Consider the following 17,547-nt stretch of genomic DNA (forward strand, 5'->3'; position numbering starts at 1 on the left):
GCTCTGGGCTCAATCCCTGGCACAGAATAGCAAGAAAACAGCAGACGTGTAGGCAGATGTTCCTAACAGTCACGACAGAAGAAGGGCGAGTGCAGAGCCCCTGAGGAAGGAGCCGGCCATGTCTGAAGAGGAGCAAGAGGCCGAGAAGCCTCCATTTATACAGAATCACTTTCCTACTACTTCAGCAGTGGATCAGGGGCACAGTGTGATTCTATCTCTGAATAAAGAGCCACTGTAAAGAACTAAACACCTCTAAGGGATGGGATATTCACTTCTGTGATGGTTAAATTTATGTGTCCACTTAGTGAGACCACAGTACCCAGATATTTGATAAAATGTCATTTCAGATGCATCTGTGAGGGTATTTTCTGGATGAGATGCACATTTAAATCAGTGAACCTGGAGTAAGGTGGATCATCCTCTATAATGTGGGGGGGCTTCATCCAATCATTTGAGAGTCTTAATGGAAAACAATTGACCAACAAGGAGCAATCAGTCAGAAGATGGCCTTTGGGGGAATTGAACTGCACACTTCCACTGTCTCCATCTGAATGGCCTACCCTGAAGGCCAGGACTTGCCATCCATCCACAACTGAGCAAAGCAATTCCTTAAAATCAATCAATATCAATTTCTCCTTCTACACACATGTGGGTGTGTGTGCGCGCACACACACACTCACCCACTGGATTCAAATCTAATATAGTTTCTCTTGAAATACATCTCAATAATAAAGTTTTTGTTGCATTATTTTATAAGAATAACCATAAGCCTTAGGTTCAATACCTAAAATTTAGGTTACAATCAATGAGCTAGAGCCTGAATACACATACTTTGTATATGTAAACTACACATACATCTTTGTGCACATATAAATGATGAAGTGCTCTGTGAATATATATTATAATATCATTCCCATCTCACTGGGTGCAAAATCATTGCATTTTTTTTATTCAAGCCACAGGCCTCTCTGAAATTCTCAATAAACTCATCCAGCTACCAGAAACTTGCTATGTGAATATATATCCTGAACAATGTACCCAAAGGACATGAGTAGACATTTCTCATATTATAAATAATACTTAGTAAATGGATATGTGAAAAATATTCAAAGATAGTAGCAATAAATACAGAAGTGAAAATTAAAACAATAATGTGCTTTTCTAAAAAATATTCTGAAATTTTTAATGCTACTACTAATAATTATAAATTATATGTGAAAACATTTAATATATTTAATATTTAATCAAGCAAACCTCTTTTTAGCAGTAAATAATTTAGAAAACTATAATACCAGTGAGAGAGTGCAAAGTAGTATTCTAATATATAATGGGTAGGGTTCTAAAAAGATATAAAATAACTAGAAAATTTATAATGAACCATAAAAATATTCATGGCTTTGATTATGTTTAGGAAGAAATGTATCAAATATTTTTTAATTTATTATTTTTATTTATATATGACAGCAGAATGCATTACAATTCTTATTATATATGGAGAGCACAATTTTTCATATCTCTGGTTGTATACATAGTATATTCACACCAACATGTGTTTTCATACCTGTACTTTGGATAATAATGATCATCACATTCCATCATCAAGAAATGTATCATATATTTTTAAAATATCTTATACTTATTTGAAAATAATTCAAAACATCAAAGAATTAAAATACATTAAGGTGCTCATCATGATACCATTTGTAAAGAAAAAAAAAGTATAGTAGCCTACACCTAACAGTGAGATTCAGGGATAAATAAAATGTCATATCTACCCATCATAATGTTAAATATAGCTATATTTAAATAGTGCTTATAATTATTTTATAACATTATCTAAAATAATAGGATTTAGACAAAAATTAATAAAAGTAGGATTATCATTAAATTTCATTAGAAAGTTAGATTTAAAAGGACCTTATAGAGAAAGTTAAAGAAAACTGAAGGGGATAAAGGTCAAGCTCACTGTTTTCAAAAGCAACTTTATGTAATACACTCTTATTTTTATTATATAAACACAGAGAAAGTTTTTAATAGAAAAAAGTACTTAAAATACTCAATAAGTTAATTTTTAAAAAAATATGTTCTCATAAGAAGTGTCTATGAAAATTCTATCATGGAAACTGCTCTAACACATTAAGGCATGTGCTTCTTATACAAACATCTTACTTTACCAGCAAACTAAACCCACAATGAAGCAGGTTGAAACTCATGGGCTAAAATTAGCCAAATACTATTTTTGTCTCTAAATTAAGAGAATACACAAATAATTATTCTTCTGTACTTACCACTGTGCCAAGAAACTGAATGCTCATGTGTCCACCAGCTTCTCGAGAAAGACACTTAAAAAAAAAAAAAGTATAAAATGAATGTGCGCCCACACAGAACCTTGTACATGAGTGTTCACGACAGGCAAACACCGGCATGTCCATCAACTGATGATGACGAAACACAGCACAGTACACGTCCACACAGTGGAACAGTGTTATGTTACTAAATAATAAAAAGGAATGAAATACAGCACATGCAAAAACAGCGGGCAGTCACCAAGGAACATGCATGGCTCCATCTAGTCAAAATGTCTAGAATAGAAAGTAGATTAGTGGTTGCCTCAGGGAGGAGTGTTGGGAGGAGACAGGGTAACTGCTAATTGGTATGGGGTTTGTTTTGGGATGTGAAAATGTTCTAATAACACTGGGGGTGACAACTATGTACTCTGAACAGACCAGACCCCACTGAATTGTAATTTTAAATGGGTACAATTAGATGGCATATGAACTGTATCTCAATAAAGTTATTAAAATAAATTAGCATTTGTTTAAACCAACCATGAAAACAATGTAATTCATTTGTGTCCAGAGAAAAGTGAAAAAACGGATTTCACCTTTACACTATACATTTATCTATAAGTCAAATATGATCAAAGCAAATACATTACTATTTACATGTATCTTTCTTGTTTAAACTTGTTAAAAGTCAAAATATTGCTAAAAATGGCTGACTAAATAGTTTACTGAAAGTAAATCAGACTTTTCAGATCTTTCTCTTGGGAAAAGTGCTCTATTCAATCCTAACGTGTTCCTCAAATTTTTCCTTTTTCTGTACTAATCAGAGATGGCCCAGGAGCTTCATATCAAGCAGTTCTAAATGAGCTACTATGATTTAAAAGTTCCCAGAAGTCCTGGAGAGACTGAGTGGCCTTCGCTGAACTGCATGCCATGAACTATTACAGATGTATCTTAATTAAACTCCTTTTCCAAAAGTGCAAGTTTACTAACATTAAGCTCTGAGATCACTAGAGCAATGGGACCTCGAGGGACCCTCCAGGGTTCAGCTGAGCCCGCTGCTCCTTGACAGGGGAAGGCTGGAGAAATGAGGAAGAAAATGGTTAAATGCAAAATGTTTCCCCAACTTGCAAATATTGCAAGTGATTTGATAAAACATCCTCAGCTGGCAGAGAAGGCAGCATCCTACAGAACAGGGAATTCAATATCCACGCTATTACTTGGGCCCTTTTAGTTCACTTCTAAGAATTAATACTAAGGAAAAAAAATTATGGATAGGCACAAAAATAAGTCTACAAATATGGTATCTCCCTGTAGTTCATAGAACTGAAAAATGTTGGGTAATCTCAAGGACTAGCAAAAGGAGTCATGACATAAATTACGGTATATCCACAAAGACATCTAAAAATTTTAAAGATGCAAAACATGTTCACACAGGTAGAATATCCCTTATCCAAAATGCCTGAGACCAGAAATGTTTCTGAGTTGGGGGTTTTTGCTTTTTTTGGACTTTGGAATATTTGCATAGAGTATCCTGGTTGAACACTCCTAATCCCCAAAAACAGCACTCAAAAAGGTTTTGAATTTCAAATTAGAGATGCTAAACCTGTAGTATATTTCAAAGTGCAAAAAGAAAGAACTAATCAGTTTGTTAGAATAAGTCTCATAAAGAAACTCCATATATTATAGAAAATTCTAGAATAAATAATGTACGTAAAACAATTAATTTCTGGGAAATTTAGTTGATCTTTTTCTTTTTCACTTACCTGTTTTTCCTTTTAAATGGACATGGATAAGTGAATAAAGGCAAAAAGTGACAAAAAGAACACAGAATGGAATAAAATAAATTATTTCCTCAGTGTTCAGTGAAAGGTTCAATGAAGACCTGAGTGGAAGCCTAGATCTGATACTGGGGCTTCTTCTATAGTCCTCATTCTCACTGCCCATCAACCCATGGACCACCATGTGTAGCACTGCTGGCTAGCCTTCTAGGAGACTAAGGAAAAGACAGCACAACTTTAAATAAGTATAATTCAGTATGATGAATCCACTGTACAAGATGTACAAGGTACTGTGGGGTAAAAGACCAACTAAATGCCTGAAGAGTTAAAGAAGATTTGTGGATAAATATTAGAGCTGGTATTAAAAAAAATGAACAGAATTACAACCATTCAGAACACAGAATAGAGTTTCTTGAAAAATTAAAAATAGGACTACCTTATGATCCAGCAATCCTACTACTGGTTTTATATTCAAAGGAATTGAAATCAGTATGTTGAAGAGATATTTGTACTCTCATGGTTCATTTAAGCATTATTCATAACAGTCAAGATCACCAATGGATGAATTAAAAAATTCTGTAATATACACGATAGAATACTATTTTGTCTTAAAAAATAAGAAAATCACTTGTCCTTTGTAACAATAAAGATGATGTTGGAAGACAGTATGGTAAGTGAAATAAGATAAATACTGAGGATCTCATTTCCATGTGAAATCTAAAACAATTGAACTCATAGAAGAAGAGAGTGTGATGTGGCTCATGGTAAAGTGCTGCCTAGCGTGGGAGAGGCCCTGGGTCTAAACCAGGAAAAAACCCAGATGTGTGGTACACACCCATAATCTCAGCAGCTCAGGAGATTGAGGCAAGAGGATCGCAAATTCAAAGCCAGCCTCAGCAACTTAGTAAAGCCCTAAGAAACTTGGTGAGACCCTAACAATGAAAAATTAAAAGGGGTGGTGATGTGGCTCATTGGTTAAGTACCCCCAGGGTTCAAGTGCTGAAATGAAAATAAATAAATAGTAGTAGAAAATAGAGGTTGGTTACCAGAGGCGGAGAGTTAATGGTCAAAGGATATAAAATTTCAGTTAGTTCAAAAGGTCCATTTTACAACATGGTAGATACAGTAGATACAGTTGGTGACAATGTATTATACTACTGAAGATAGCAAGAAAAATTTTAAATGTTCTGACCAAAAAAAAAAAAAAAAAAACAATCAGTATGTGAGGTAATATATATCTTAGTATATATCTTAGTTAGCTTGATTTAGCTATTCTGTAAAGTCCACATTCTTAAATATAACATTTTTGAGTGATAAATAGATACATTTTTGGCAATAAAAATTATTTTTCTGAAATGAGCAGGTATTCTCAAACAGGAAGTAACAGAGAAACTTTTGTGCTAATGGAACCATTTATGCCAATTTCAGATTAAAAACAAGTACAGTATATTTAAGGAAAGCTGAGGAGCTCAGTGTGGGCAGAGAGAAGGTTGGCTGAAGAATGGAAATGACAAGAAAGAAAACAGTCAAGGACATACACAGCCAGGTCGCTCTCTCTCTCTTTTTAAAAAGTTTATTTTACTTGTTAATTTTTTTATGTGGTCCTGAGGATGGAACCCAGGGCCTCACACATGCTAGGCAAGTGCTCTACCACTGAGCCTCAGCCCGAGCCAGCAGCCAGGTCTGTCTTTGTCCAGGGCAGCTCATTGTTGACAAAGTTCTTATTCTTAAGAGCTGGGGCGTGGCAGGTCTATGTTGTAGAAAGACAATGGCAAGATTGAAGAGTGGGGACAGAGAGGAGTCAGAGACCGAGCAAAACCGCTGGAAACCTGAGAGGTAAGCAACTCTGATGGTTGGGGCTTGAAGAGCACCTGAACCCAAAGATGATCTCCGTTTTGTTTTACAGACGAGGGACCCAGCACACAGGAAGGTTAGAGCAACCTGCCTGCACTGGTGCTGCACAGGACTCACACCCCTCCTCTGCCTGTGTGGATGCAGTATCTACACAGTGCCTTACACTTGATGGTCAATTAGATGGAGAGTGGTTTTTTAAAAATGTTTTTTTATAGTAGATGGACACAATATCTTCATTTCATTTTTATGTGGTGCTGAGAATTGAACCCAGTGCCTCACATGTGCGAGGCAAGTGCTCTACCAACTGAGCTATAGCCCCAGCCCCAGATGGAGAGGTTTTCAAGGTCAAGGATCAATTCTTACACTTTCTCCTCAATGCCAGCAATACCCCATCAAAGCTGTAGAAATAAAAACCTAAGAGCAATCTTCACCAAAATTCTTTAGTTTTTACATACTATGAAAAATAAAAATAAGTTACATATCCTTTGATCATCTAACATAGACATTTGGCTGGGGAGAAGTACAGGTGTAGCTGCTAAGAAATCAGGGAAAGGGGTAGTGCACAACGGTCTGGACTGTGGACAGGTGATCAATGAACATGCCTGCCACCACATTCCTGGGGTTCAGAGTAGTGAGGAAATACCCTGTGACAGCACCCCATTACTACCAGCCACGGACTTTCCCCAGTAGTGGTTAAATTTTCTGTCCTTGGCAGCCTAGGTCAGAAAGAAGAGCCACAGGGCACAGTCCATATTTTAGGTGGGTGGTAACTGGGCATTGAATCCAGGGGCACTTAACCACTGAGCCACATCCCCAGCCCTTTCTTTTTCTTTTTTTTTTTTAAACTTTGAGACAATGACTCCCTAAGTTTTTGAGGCTGGCCTCAAACTTGTGACCCTCTTGCCTCAGCCTCCTAGGCAGCTGGGATTACAGGTGTGCATCACCACACCCAGCCTCACACTCCATTCTTTAACTTCCTTCTTACCCCGTATCTTACCCAGTATCTAATTGGCAAATCCATTGCCAATCTTCTCTGCCCTCCACCAAAAATACATGTCACATTAGTCCCCTTCCTATCTCCACTGCTACCATCTTGATGTAATTTAGAGGTCAGGAAACTTTTTCTGTGATGGGCCATACAGTAAACATTTTAGGTTCTATGAGCCCAGATGCACAATTTGTGGATATTATGTGGCTACTTACAATGTGAGAAAACAAATTTCCATAGCTTTTTAAATATAAAATTCAAAATGTAGCTGAGCACAACTTTCTGTAATACTGGTTCACTAATAAGGAGAATGGAATTCTTTTATTTTCAGGACAAAGGTTTGTCCAGTATAGGGCTTGATGTTCCTTATCATCAAAATCAAATGCAAATGTTTGCCTATAACTGCTGATCTGCAGTGGGGTTTATGTATTTTATCTTTGACAATGTCTTTTCCCACACAGAGGGATTGCCAAAGCCTGACTTCAATCCACAAGCACATGATTCCACCAGAGCAGATCCACTACGTGGCAGGCATTTACAGAACTGTTAGACATTTTCCCTGATCTGTGCCGTTCAGCTTATTTTACACTGCAGTTTAATCACTTCCAAGGAAGGGCAAGCAGAAGCTCCTCAACTGTTCAGCTAAATGGATTAAAATACAGAAATCCCCTTTGCCCTTGCATTGAGGTTTGGAAAAATGCTGCTGAAACTGTAATTAGCTTCTTGTATTAAATGTTTTGACAGCCCAGGAAGTGTAAAAAGAAGCCTGACACTTATCATTTTTGAGCTTCTCAAAAAGAAATGATGAGTGTCTGCGACAATGGATAACCTAAATATCCTGAGTTGATTGCTACACAACGGAGACATGTGCTGAAATGTCACACCATACCTCGCAGGTAAGAACAATTAGTACCTGTCGACTAAAATAAAGATATTAAAGACTTTTTCAAAGCAGCTTGCTATTATTGTGATTCAAGCACTAGTTGTTGTCAGTACAAGTTTTACACTAAGCAGTTTCATCTTGCAGTGTAGGTTGAATTCGTTAAACTGCAGCATAAGCGATTTCAAAGCCATTCAGTGTTTGGTAACGGTGGTTGAGGGTGGTTCTTCTTGTTCAGCAAAATTTTCATCTTGGTCGAGCTCAAAGGATCACAGTAGCTTCACCTGTGCCAGGCCCTACAGGGCTGTGAGCAGGGCACACCCTGCACTCCACCTCTACTCACAGCAACTGCTGCAAGAGCGCCCAGACACGTGCAAAGGAACCGGCATGGCTCTGCTCCAACAAAACTATGTTTTGTTGAATTTCCACTGCTACCATCTGAGTGTTGAATCTCACATAACTTTTATAAGCCATGAAACATTATTCCCCGTCCCAACCACTTAAAAATGTAATAACCACTCAACTCATGAGTCCACAGAAGCAGGTGGTGTGGGCTGGCAGTTGTCTTCTGGTCTAAGCCCCTGGGGCCTCCCACCAAGGCCTGCACCAGACAAATGGATGATCTCTGTCTCCATCATCAGGCCCAGCTAGCTGCCCGTCCTCCTCAGCAGTGATCTGGAGTCACGTCCTATCAATCTCTCCATCTCCTATGCACAACCCTCTAAAAGCTTCATAATGGCAAAGAGTAGGACCCTAACTCTGGCTTACAAGGGCCCTAGCTCACGGCCCGGTCCTCGCCCATCCTCCCCTGCTCTCCTCCCCACATTCTTTCTACCTTTCATCTACCAGACGTTGGCAAGGTTTTCTCCTTCTCCTCATTGGTCTCAGCTCGGTGTTGGCTATGCAGAGGGGACTGCCTCTGGGCCCTGTCTCACTTTCTATGCATTATCCTATCCAGTGGTCTTACTCCAGCCTCCGGGGTCTTACTAAGATTGCCTGCGTTCTGTGCTTACAGGTTTCCTGTGTCACTTGCTCCGGCTTTATCTGCAATGCCCAGAAGGCTGCCCGAGTCACACCAAGACAATGCCGACGTGGCTTTTCCTTGCCCTAGGAGGGCTGGACTCATTCCCAGGCAAACATTAGTAGTTCACAATAATTAATATGAAAATAGATTTTAAAATTTAGATTGTCATATGAAAAACAAAAGTTTTATCATTGAGTGTGTATCCATAGATAAAGTACCAGTAAGTTCCACCTAACTTTGCACTCCATTCAAGGCAGGCCACAATTACAAATAGAAGGACCACAGTCTTGTTTTTCACCTTATGACTACTACTTGCAGAGAAGGAAGACAGGGAGGTACCAAAGTCTGACATATCTTGGCAAATGGAACTAAGGAAGAGAGGGAATGAAACTTAACTAGAAAAGGGAATTTAATTCTCTTTCTAAAAGGAACATTTCTAAAAGGAACATTTGCTTTTCCCACACTGAAGGATTAAGACAATTAGCTTTTAGAATCCACAAAAAAACCAAGTACTCAATATGTACAAAAATGAGTTGGATGCATGCCAAAACAAACATGAACTGACCACTTGATAAGCCAAGAGCAAAAGTATTAGTCCAAATTAAGACTTCTATTCCACCTTATTAAAACAGATTCCACCCTTGTTAAAATATTTTCTCCAAATATTCTACCCCTTTTTCTATTTTAAATGGCACTTCATAGCCAGATAAAAATTTCCTTCTTTTCTTATTTTGATAGTCTGCTCCAACATTTACAAAATGTGCTTTTTATTTCTTTAAAGAAAAGTAAATTTTAGAAAAAAATGGTTTCAACATTTGTTAGAATGAAATTCATACAATATAAGCAACTTACTCAACAAAGTCAAAACAGTCACAAAACAAATCAAATGCTCAAAAAAGTATCTTCAATAATGAAATCAGAGGAAATTTAACATTTAAAAGTAATGTCACTGAGCAGTAAAAGGGAGAAAAGGATCGCTTTCTTCCTCCCCCACCGATTCCCAAATTGATAATATTCGTCAAAGGCCATGACCACGGGATTTGTCTTACCAGTCCCCAGTGCAGCTGCTCGTATTATTTTCCATGTTTACTATAATCAATGTTCATTCTATTCAAAATCCTCTTCCTCTAGCAGCCACTAAAATATAATTTTCTATTAACAGCAGAGGAGAAAAAAGTAGGTGCATGTGTGTGTGTGGGCGGCGGGGGGGGGGGTGGTGGCTTCCAGAAGGACATCCCCCCCCCCCCCCCGCTCTGTTAACATTTTACAAGCAACTCCCAATCGTGAAGTATGTGCCAGGAAAGACCAAGGTGACGGTTCAGCTCGGAGGACCACAGTCTGAAGGCAGGTAGGCCTGCCTCAAAATTAATATTTTAAACTACAGCTGTACATACATCTCAGCTGTTAGATTGTGATTACATTTTTTAAGCAGAATGAAAAGGGTCATTTCTGCTCTTCTGGCGAGCTGCTTTCTAAGATGTGTAACTGTAATTGATGTTTTCAGGACTGTAAAAAGGAGATGGTTAATAATTACTCTTTCATTTCCTCCTTCTTTAGAAAAAAATACTAACCTCTACTTATTCTAAGTTATATATTTATATATCCTACACAACCTAAATAGATGGTTTCATGTTACATTTGATGACTCTACAGTAATCACATACATATAGTACAAAATAATAGCTAATTACTTCTAAGAGGTGGTGGTTGTGAGAAGAAACATCTTTAAAACATGGAAAACACTTATTCCAAATTCACTTTGTGTGTGTGTGTGTGTGTGCGTGCATGCATGCACGTGTGAGCATGTTTGTGGATTGGCAAAGTTTAGGCAGAAAGGTAAGTCCCTTCATTTAGTTTTCTAATTAAAATATTAATTTTCAGGGTTGGAGGTATAGTTCAGTCCCACAGCAATAATAATAATAAACACTTACTACTAATAATAATCATTATTATTTCAGCCAGGAATGGGTGGTGTACACCTGTAATCCGAGCTACTGAGGAGGCTGAGGCAGGAGAATTTCAAGTTCCTGGCCAGCCTCTGTAACTTGGCAAGATCCTGTCTCAAAATAAAAAATAGAAAGGGCTGAGGAAGTAGCTCAGTGGTAGAGCACCCCTGAGTTCAATCCCTGGTACCCCCCTTCAAAAATATAGCATCCTTACTAGGATTGAAACTAAAGTTTAGCATCCTTACTAGGATTGAAACTAAAGTTTACCTTTAAACATTGTGGAAATATTTCATTTTAATCTAAACTACTGAAAAGAAAATAACTTATTTTAAACTCTAAGTGGATATAAAAATTAACAATTTATTTTCCTCCAAAACAAAAGGTTAAATTTCAAAAATCAATTCAGATTCTGTTTGGACAAACATTTGTAAATACATCCCAGAGTGTACACAGTCTGCAGACCTGTGCCATCTTCTCCATCATATTCATGTGCTTGGTTATATTCTACATTACGTAGCCCACTAAGTATTTTAAGTTATCATGTTATATAATCTATTTAATACTCCAATCAATTCACAAGTCATCCATTTAATCTGGTATTCTGCAGTAAATAGCATGAGATTCCTGTGACACTATTCCAAATTTGTCTGCTTAAACATGGAAAATTAGTTCCACTTAGTTGAATATCAATGACCTATTCAATATAGAATGCATAGAGCTGCACTCAGCTCTGTACTGTTATTTATAATAAATTTATCTTCTCTTGAAAACATTTAAGCAAGAATATGAGAAAGAAAAAGAAAAAAGTCTTCAAATGTATACCATGAATAGCTCCACATCAGACAAATGCAGAAATTATTAGGCCTTAGCAGGATCTCCAGATATTTTCCAAAGTGTTTAGCTACTCTTGGGGCCTGAAGACAACCTGCTGTGAGCAGGTGGATAGAAGAAATCATGCCGCACAAAGAAACAGGCCAATAGCAGTTAGTGGGCTCTGCTTGCAAATGTTCCAACAACGTGAGCGTAGGCAGTGAAAATGTAGTCCGTAAAATGCCAACAGAAACAATATGTTCCATCCCAGCAGACAAACGACATTGTATGAGAAATGCAGAACTATTTGAGTGCTCAAAGTAAAACTGAAGAGTCTCTTTCAATGTTTTTTTAAAAAAATGACTTTACAGGAATCTCAGAGCTTGATCACAGTAATAATTTTTAAAAGTTCTACTGATCCAGCAAGTTCCTCACTACAAAGGTTCTAGGGTGGTGGAGAAAACAGAGAGAGCTCAACACGGAGAGGACACAGCATACACTCATATTTTACATATAAGTATATATGTAAAATATTTTGTTTCCTTTGGTCACTTTGCTTATATACTACAGGCAGGAAATCATTCCACTTTTTAAAAATAGCTCTAACTTTTGTTATGGTTCTAAATTTAAAATTAGGAAAATCTGACAACAAGATGATAAATTTATCTTCTGTTTAAAATGAATTTATTCATTATTCCTCAGTTCATTGTTCTAATTTATTTTTAAATGAAAAATACCAAAACTGTGGTTGACATATGGGGGAACACTGGGGGGTGGAGGGAATCACTGCTTTTCCATCTAAAATACTCTGATTTACAAAGAGCTTGGCTTATGAGTTGTTCAAACTCATACCAAATCAGTAGCCAAGTGTGGCTACTGACGACCTGAAATGTGACCGGCGGGATGGAAGAATTTCAATTATATTTAATTTTAATAATTTTTAAATTTTAATTTAAACAGTGAAGCAATATAATGAGTTTTTCTGTTAAAGACAACTCATTATTTTGGTAGGACTTGAATCATTCCACTGTTTAAGACATGATAGTGTTGCAGGCATGCCACACAGTTGGGTTGTTTCTGGTGTCACATTAGTGACATTTTGTATTGTTTCATGTTGAAATAACATTCTGTGTATAATGGGTTAAAAAGAATATATTAGTAGGCCTGAATATGTAGCTCAGCGGCAGTAGAGTACTTGACTAATACATGGGAGGTCCTGGGTTCTAGCACTAGCAACACACACACACACACACACACAAAATATGTAAATAATATATATAAAATAGTATGTATCTTATGTTATTTATATACATACCATGTATATACATTATTTATATACACAAAATATAAGTACATATGTAAAATTATCATTATTATTATTATTTTTTATTTTTTTTGCAGTACTGAAGATTCAACCCAGGGCCATTACATCTCCAGCCTCTTTTAAAACATTTTTATCTTGCGACCAGCAGACTACCACAGGAGCTGAGACCCAGCCCAGACTGCCCACAGCAGGGCGCGCCCGATCCAGGCTCACAGTAGGCCCAGTCAACCCTTCCACCTGTGGGACAGACACCTGCCACAGCCTAGCCTCTGGCGCAGGATCAGCCCTTCCGACCAGCAGACTACCGCGGGAGTCCAGGCCTGGCTCAGATCTGTCCACACCAACTTGCTCAGGACCAGGTCCAGGATGCAATAACACACATTGAGGGACACCAGCAGAGTCTGGAAGCCCAACAACAAGTTGAGGTATAGACAATCTACACGGGTACTACAAGAATATAGGGAAGAAACTGTAATATCTAAGGTCCACACTGCAAGACAGGAAGGCACATAGACAACATGAAAAAACAAGGGAGGAAAGTGCCCCAAACAAACCAGGACACTATGATAACAGAACCTATGGACAGAGAAGTTGATAAGTGTCAGAGAAGGAGTTCAGAAGGTTCATGATTAAAGTGATCTGTGAATTAAAGAATGTTCTAAATGAGCAAATTCAGGCAAAAATTGTTCACTACAACAATGAGATAAGAGAGCAAATACAGGAAACAAAAGATTACTGAGAGAGAGAGAGAGAGAGAGAGAGAGAGAGAGAGAGAGAGAGAGAGAGAGAGAGACACTCTGAAAAAAAAACAGAAATTCTTGTAATGAAGGATACAATAAATCAAATAAAAATCTCAATAGAAGGCATAAGCAACAGACTAGATCACTTGGAAGAAAGAAGTTAGATAATGAAGACAAAGTATACAATCTGGAAAATAAACTTGATCACATGGTGAAGATAATAAGAAACCATGAACAGAGCATCCAAGAATTATGGGACAGCATCCAAAGACCAAATCTAAGAGTTATTGGGATAGAGGAAGGCACAGAGTTTCAAACCAAAGGAATGCACAATCTCTTCAATGAGATAATATCAGAAAATTTCCCAAGCATGAAGAATGGTTTGGAAAACCAAACACAGGAGGCTTACAGGATACCAAACGTACAAAATCACAGCAAGATTACCCAGAGCAAATATAGGCCAAGGACTGCTCGATAAGCAAGGCGCCTGTGGGTGGGTCCTCAGGAGCCTTCTTGATAGTCTTTTTCTCACAGAAACCACAGTGAATCTGCTTCTGAAGGACACCACCAACTCCCTATCTAACAAATATGAATTCTGCAAATGTAGAAAGATTAAGAATTAAATAAAATTGATACATCAGCTTTTTAGAAAGTTTTTTTTGTTTGCTTGTTTGTTTGTTTTGATGCTCAGGATTGAACCCAGGGCACCTAATCACTGAGCCACATCCCCAGCCCTTTTTACTTTTTATTTTGAGACAGGGTCTCACAAGTTGATTAGAGCCTTGCTAAATGCTGAGGCTGACTTTGATTTTTAGAACTTTCAATCCTCCTGCCTCAGCCTCCCAAGCTGCTTGGATTACAGGTATGAGCCACTGTGCCAGGTAAGATATTTATTTCTGAAATTCTAAAATGCCAGGCTACTGTCCATTTACCTGCCCACCTATTCATTCATTATTGAGCCTTTATACATGCCAGGAACTCAGGAAGGCAGTAGGAATTCAAAGTCAACTCGAAATATCTAATTTAGACCAACTAAAGGAAGCTAGTAACCTATGAAACTCATGATCCAAATGATGGTACTGGCAAAATACAATTTATTTTTAAAGAAAGTCATGAGTAATATTTACCAATGAAAACCAGGAAAGTGCATGGACAGTGCAATCTGATTGGATGAATAAGGAGCTAATTGTCACAAAAACACAGGCTGCCTCCCAAATACTTCATCATCTAACCAGATAATAAAATTGAGTGCCATTTTCATGTAATAACAGGGATTTAGCAATAAAATGAAATAGGTGTTAAGCGTCCATGCACCCTTGGGAAAGATGCTAGGCGAAGCTACCTAGGCAACAGCAGCTGCCCATCTCGTACCTCCAGAGGACGTAAGAGACAGACTGTTAAGCTAAGAATGTGAGTTTGAACACCATAAGTGAAAGGGACTTGATGAGAATCTCATTTCCATGTGTCTCCTGTGGTCTGAGGGATTCTAAGGAAGACCATCAATCGATCCCTAGTTGGTGTCAGAGCAATGACAGAAGTTTGTACTTTCACTCTGGACCTCAGTTTAAGGAAGCAAGGATTCATAACTACTTTCTGTGGCCCAGATGTGGATTATGCAGCAGGACCCTGACTAATGAGAACATCTACACTCAGCTCAGAAGGCAATCAGAAGAGACATGGTGTGCACTAAGTGTTCTAACGAATCCCCAAATCCACAAAAGCACCCTGGGAGCCACCACCCAGCTTCCAACATCTGCCAGAAAACAAATGCCAGATTGCGACTCTTTGCTCAAATCAACTCTCCTTGCCAGGTTCCTCTTTACCTCACCCTGAAAGAATTTAAGTCCAGGAATTTTTACCCTTAATAATTTTGCTTTATAGTCAAGTGAACTCTTGGTGTTCCCAGACTACTAAGATTTCTCCTGGCTGAGGAGTTTAAATGGTATCTCATTGTAACCTCAAAGAATATTTTCCATGATGAGTGTTTTTGAAATATATTTATTAGCAGTCCTGTTTTTTCTTCTGTAAAATGCCTGTTCATGACTTTTTGTCCAATTTTTGAAACTGGATGATTTGCTTATTGATGAGTAGAGGTTCTTTGTGTGTTGTGGACCCTGATCCTTTGTTTAGTTATGTATTCCAGATCGCTTCTGCCAGTGTGGGACTTGGGTCTTTAAGTCTTTGGTTATCCAGGTAAAGTTTTAAGGCAGAGATTTAATATCGTTGATTTCATTCTTTTTCTTTATGCTTCAGGCATTTTATGTTTATGTTTATTTAAATATGTATTTCTACTCCCATGTATACAAAGATTTTTTTCCTAAATATGCTTCTTTAAAAAAAAAACCAACTTTTATTTATATTTATGTTATGCTGAATTTATTCCTGTGCCACAAATTTTTTTTCTTTAGTGGCTTCTGGGATATCTTTTCTCCTGTGTGACCTCTTCTTCTGGAACAAATTGTTCCTGGTCATTGTTCCTAGTCAGTGAGGACCCTCTCGCTGTGGCAGGGGAGCGCAAGTGTGGGTTAGTCTGACCACAAGCTCTGTAAGTGTGGTGGCACGCCCCCAGTGCTTTGTTCTCCGGGATGTGTTCAGTGACCAGAGAGTCTACATCAAGACCCTGGAGTTCAGCATTACTCTCTGCATTTTAAATTGATATACCTCAATTAAAAATTATACCTCAATTTAAAGTTTCTCCTCAGTCAGGAGAAATCTTAGTAGTCTGGGAACACTAAGAGTTCACTTGAATATAAAGTAAAATTATTAAGGGTACAAATTCCTGGATTTAAATTCTGGTTCTTCCATTCACTAGGAGAATGCCTTGGGCAGGCAAGTTAACCCCTACAAGCCTCTATTTCCCCAAATGCAAACAGGATTCCACTAGTGCATACTTTATCAGGTCGCTGTGGGGATAAAATAAACTAGTAAATATGAAGAACCTGGAGCAATCAGAGGCCGACATGGTGAGCGCAGAATGAGGCCAGCTGCTAGTCGTGTTATCAGTGCCATTAGCACCACTATTTTGGTGGGCATTTACTTTGGTGCAGCCACATAGGGAAGCACATGCAGTACTGGTGTGTGAGATTAAGATGTTCTGCAGCCACACCCCCTAGAGAAACCCTTATTTCAACAGGAATGTTTGATAGAAGCACCATTTGTGGCAATGAAATAATGAAAATAACACTTATGTCTATTTAGAGGGGAATAAACAAATAGATTATTGTAAGTTAATATAATTTGGACACTGAGTATCCCCAGAAGCTCATGTGTTAAAGGCTTGGTCCCCAAGGTGGTGCTACTAGGAGTGGGTAGGACTTGGAAGTGGAGCCTAGTGGGAGATCAGTGGGGCATGTCACTAAAGGGGACTGTGGGACCCTGGTCTCTCTTCCTCTTCTTCTGTGGCTTAGCTATGAGCTTAGCTGTTGCATTACCATGTGCTCCCTGGGAATGCCACCCAGTGTGCCCTCAGAGGCCCAGAGCAAAGGGTCTGTCCAATCATGGACTGGAACATCCAAAACTGTGAGCCAAAATAAACTTATTCTAAGTTAATTATCTCAGGTGTTTTGTTACAGTGATGAATGCTGACTATCACAAACACAGAGCACAGAAATTAATAGACCAAAGCTACATGTATCAACAGAGACCAGTCTCACCAGCACAGTGCCTGACAGTCAGGCAACCCACAGAAGAATGAAGACAGACAGGGATCAAACACGCAGAGCTGAAATCATGAAAAGCTAAACAAAACATTGTTCACACTTTTACTGCATATGAAAATGTCCTAATTACAATGGCAGTTACTGTTAGCGCACAAGGAAAGGGTATTTCATCATAGAGGCACCATACATTACCAAGAGCATTAGCAACATTGGCTTTTTTATATCGAGAGTGTGTAACGGGTTTTCATACTATTAT

At 38.2% G+C, this 17,547-nt stretch overlaps 1 protein-coding gene across 4 annotated transcripts in view; it reads right to left on the reverse strand.

The window, feature by feature from the left end:
* Window positions 1–17,547, reverse strand: part of Pcca (propionyl-CoA carboxylase subunit alpha) — a 358,388-nt gene that overhangs the window by 60,546 nt on the left and 280,295 nt on the right. For all 4 annotated transcript variants that reach the window (XM_046454817.2, XM_046454816.2, XM_046454818.2 and 1 more), the window contains exon 21: window positions 2,289–2,342. In XM_046454817.2, coding sequence (XP_046310773.1) covers window positions 2,289–2,342 — 54 coding nt within the window. The remainder of the gene's footprint in view (window positions 1–2,288; window positions 2,343–17,547) is intronic.

Source organism: Marmota monax, unplaced genomic scaffold (assembly GCF_021218885.2).
Source record: "Marmota monax isolate L192 unplaced genomic scaffold, Marmota_monax_Labrador192_F-V1.1 WCK01_AAM20220418_F8-fsc00026, whole genome shotgun sequence".
NCBI lineage: Eukaryota > Metazoa > Chordata > Mammalia > Rodentia > Sciuridae > Marmota > Marmota monax.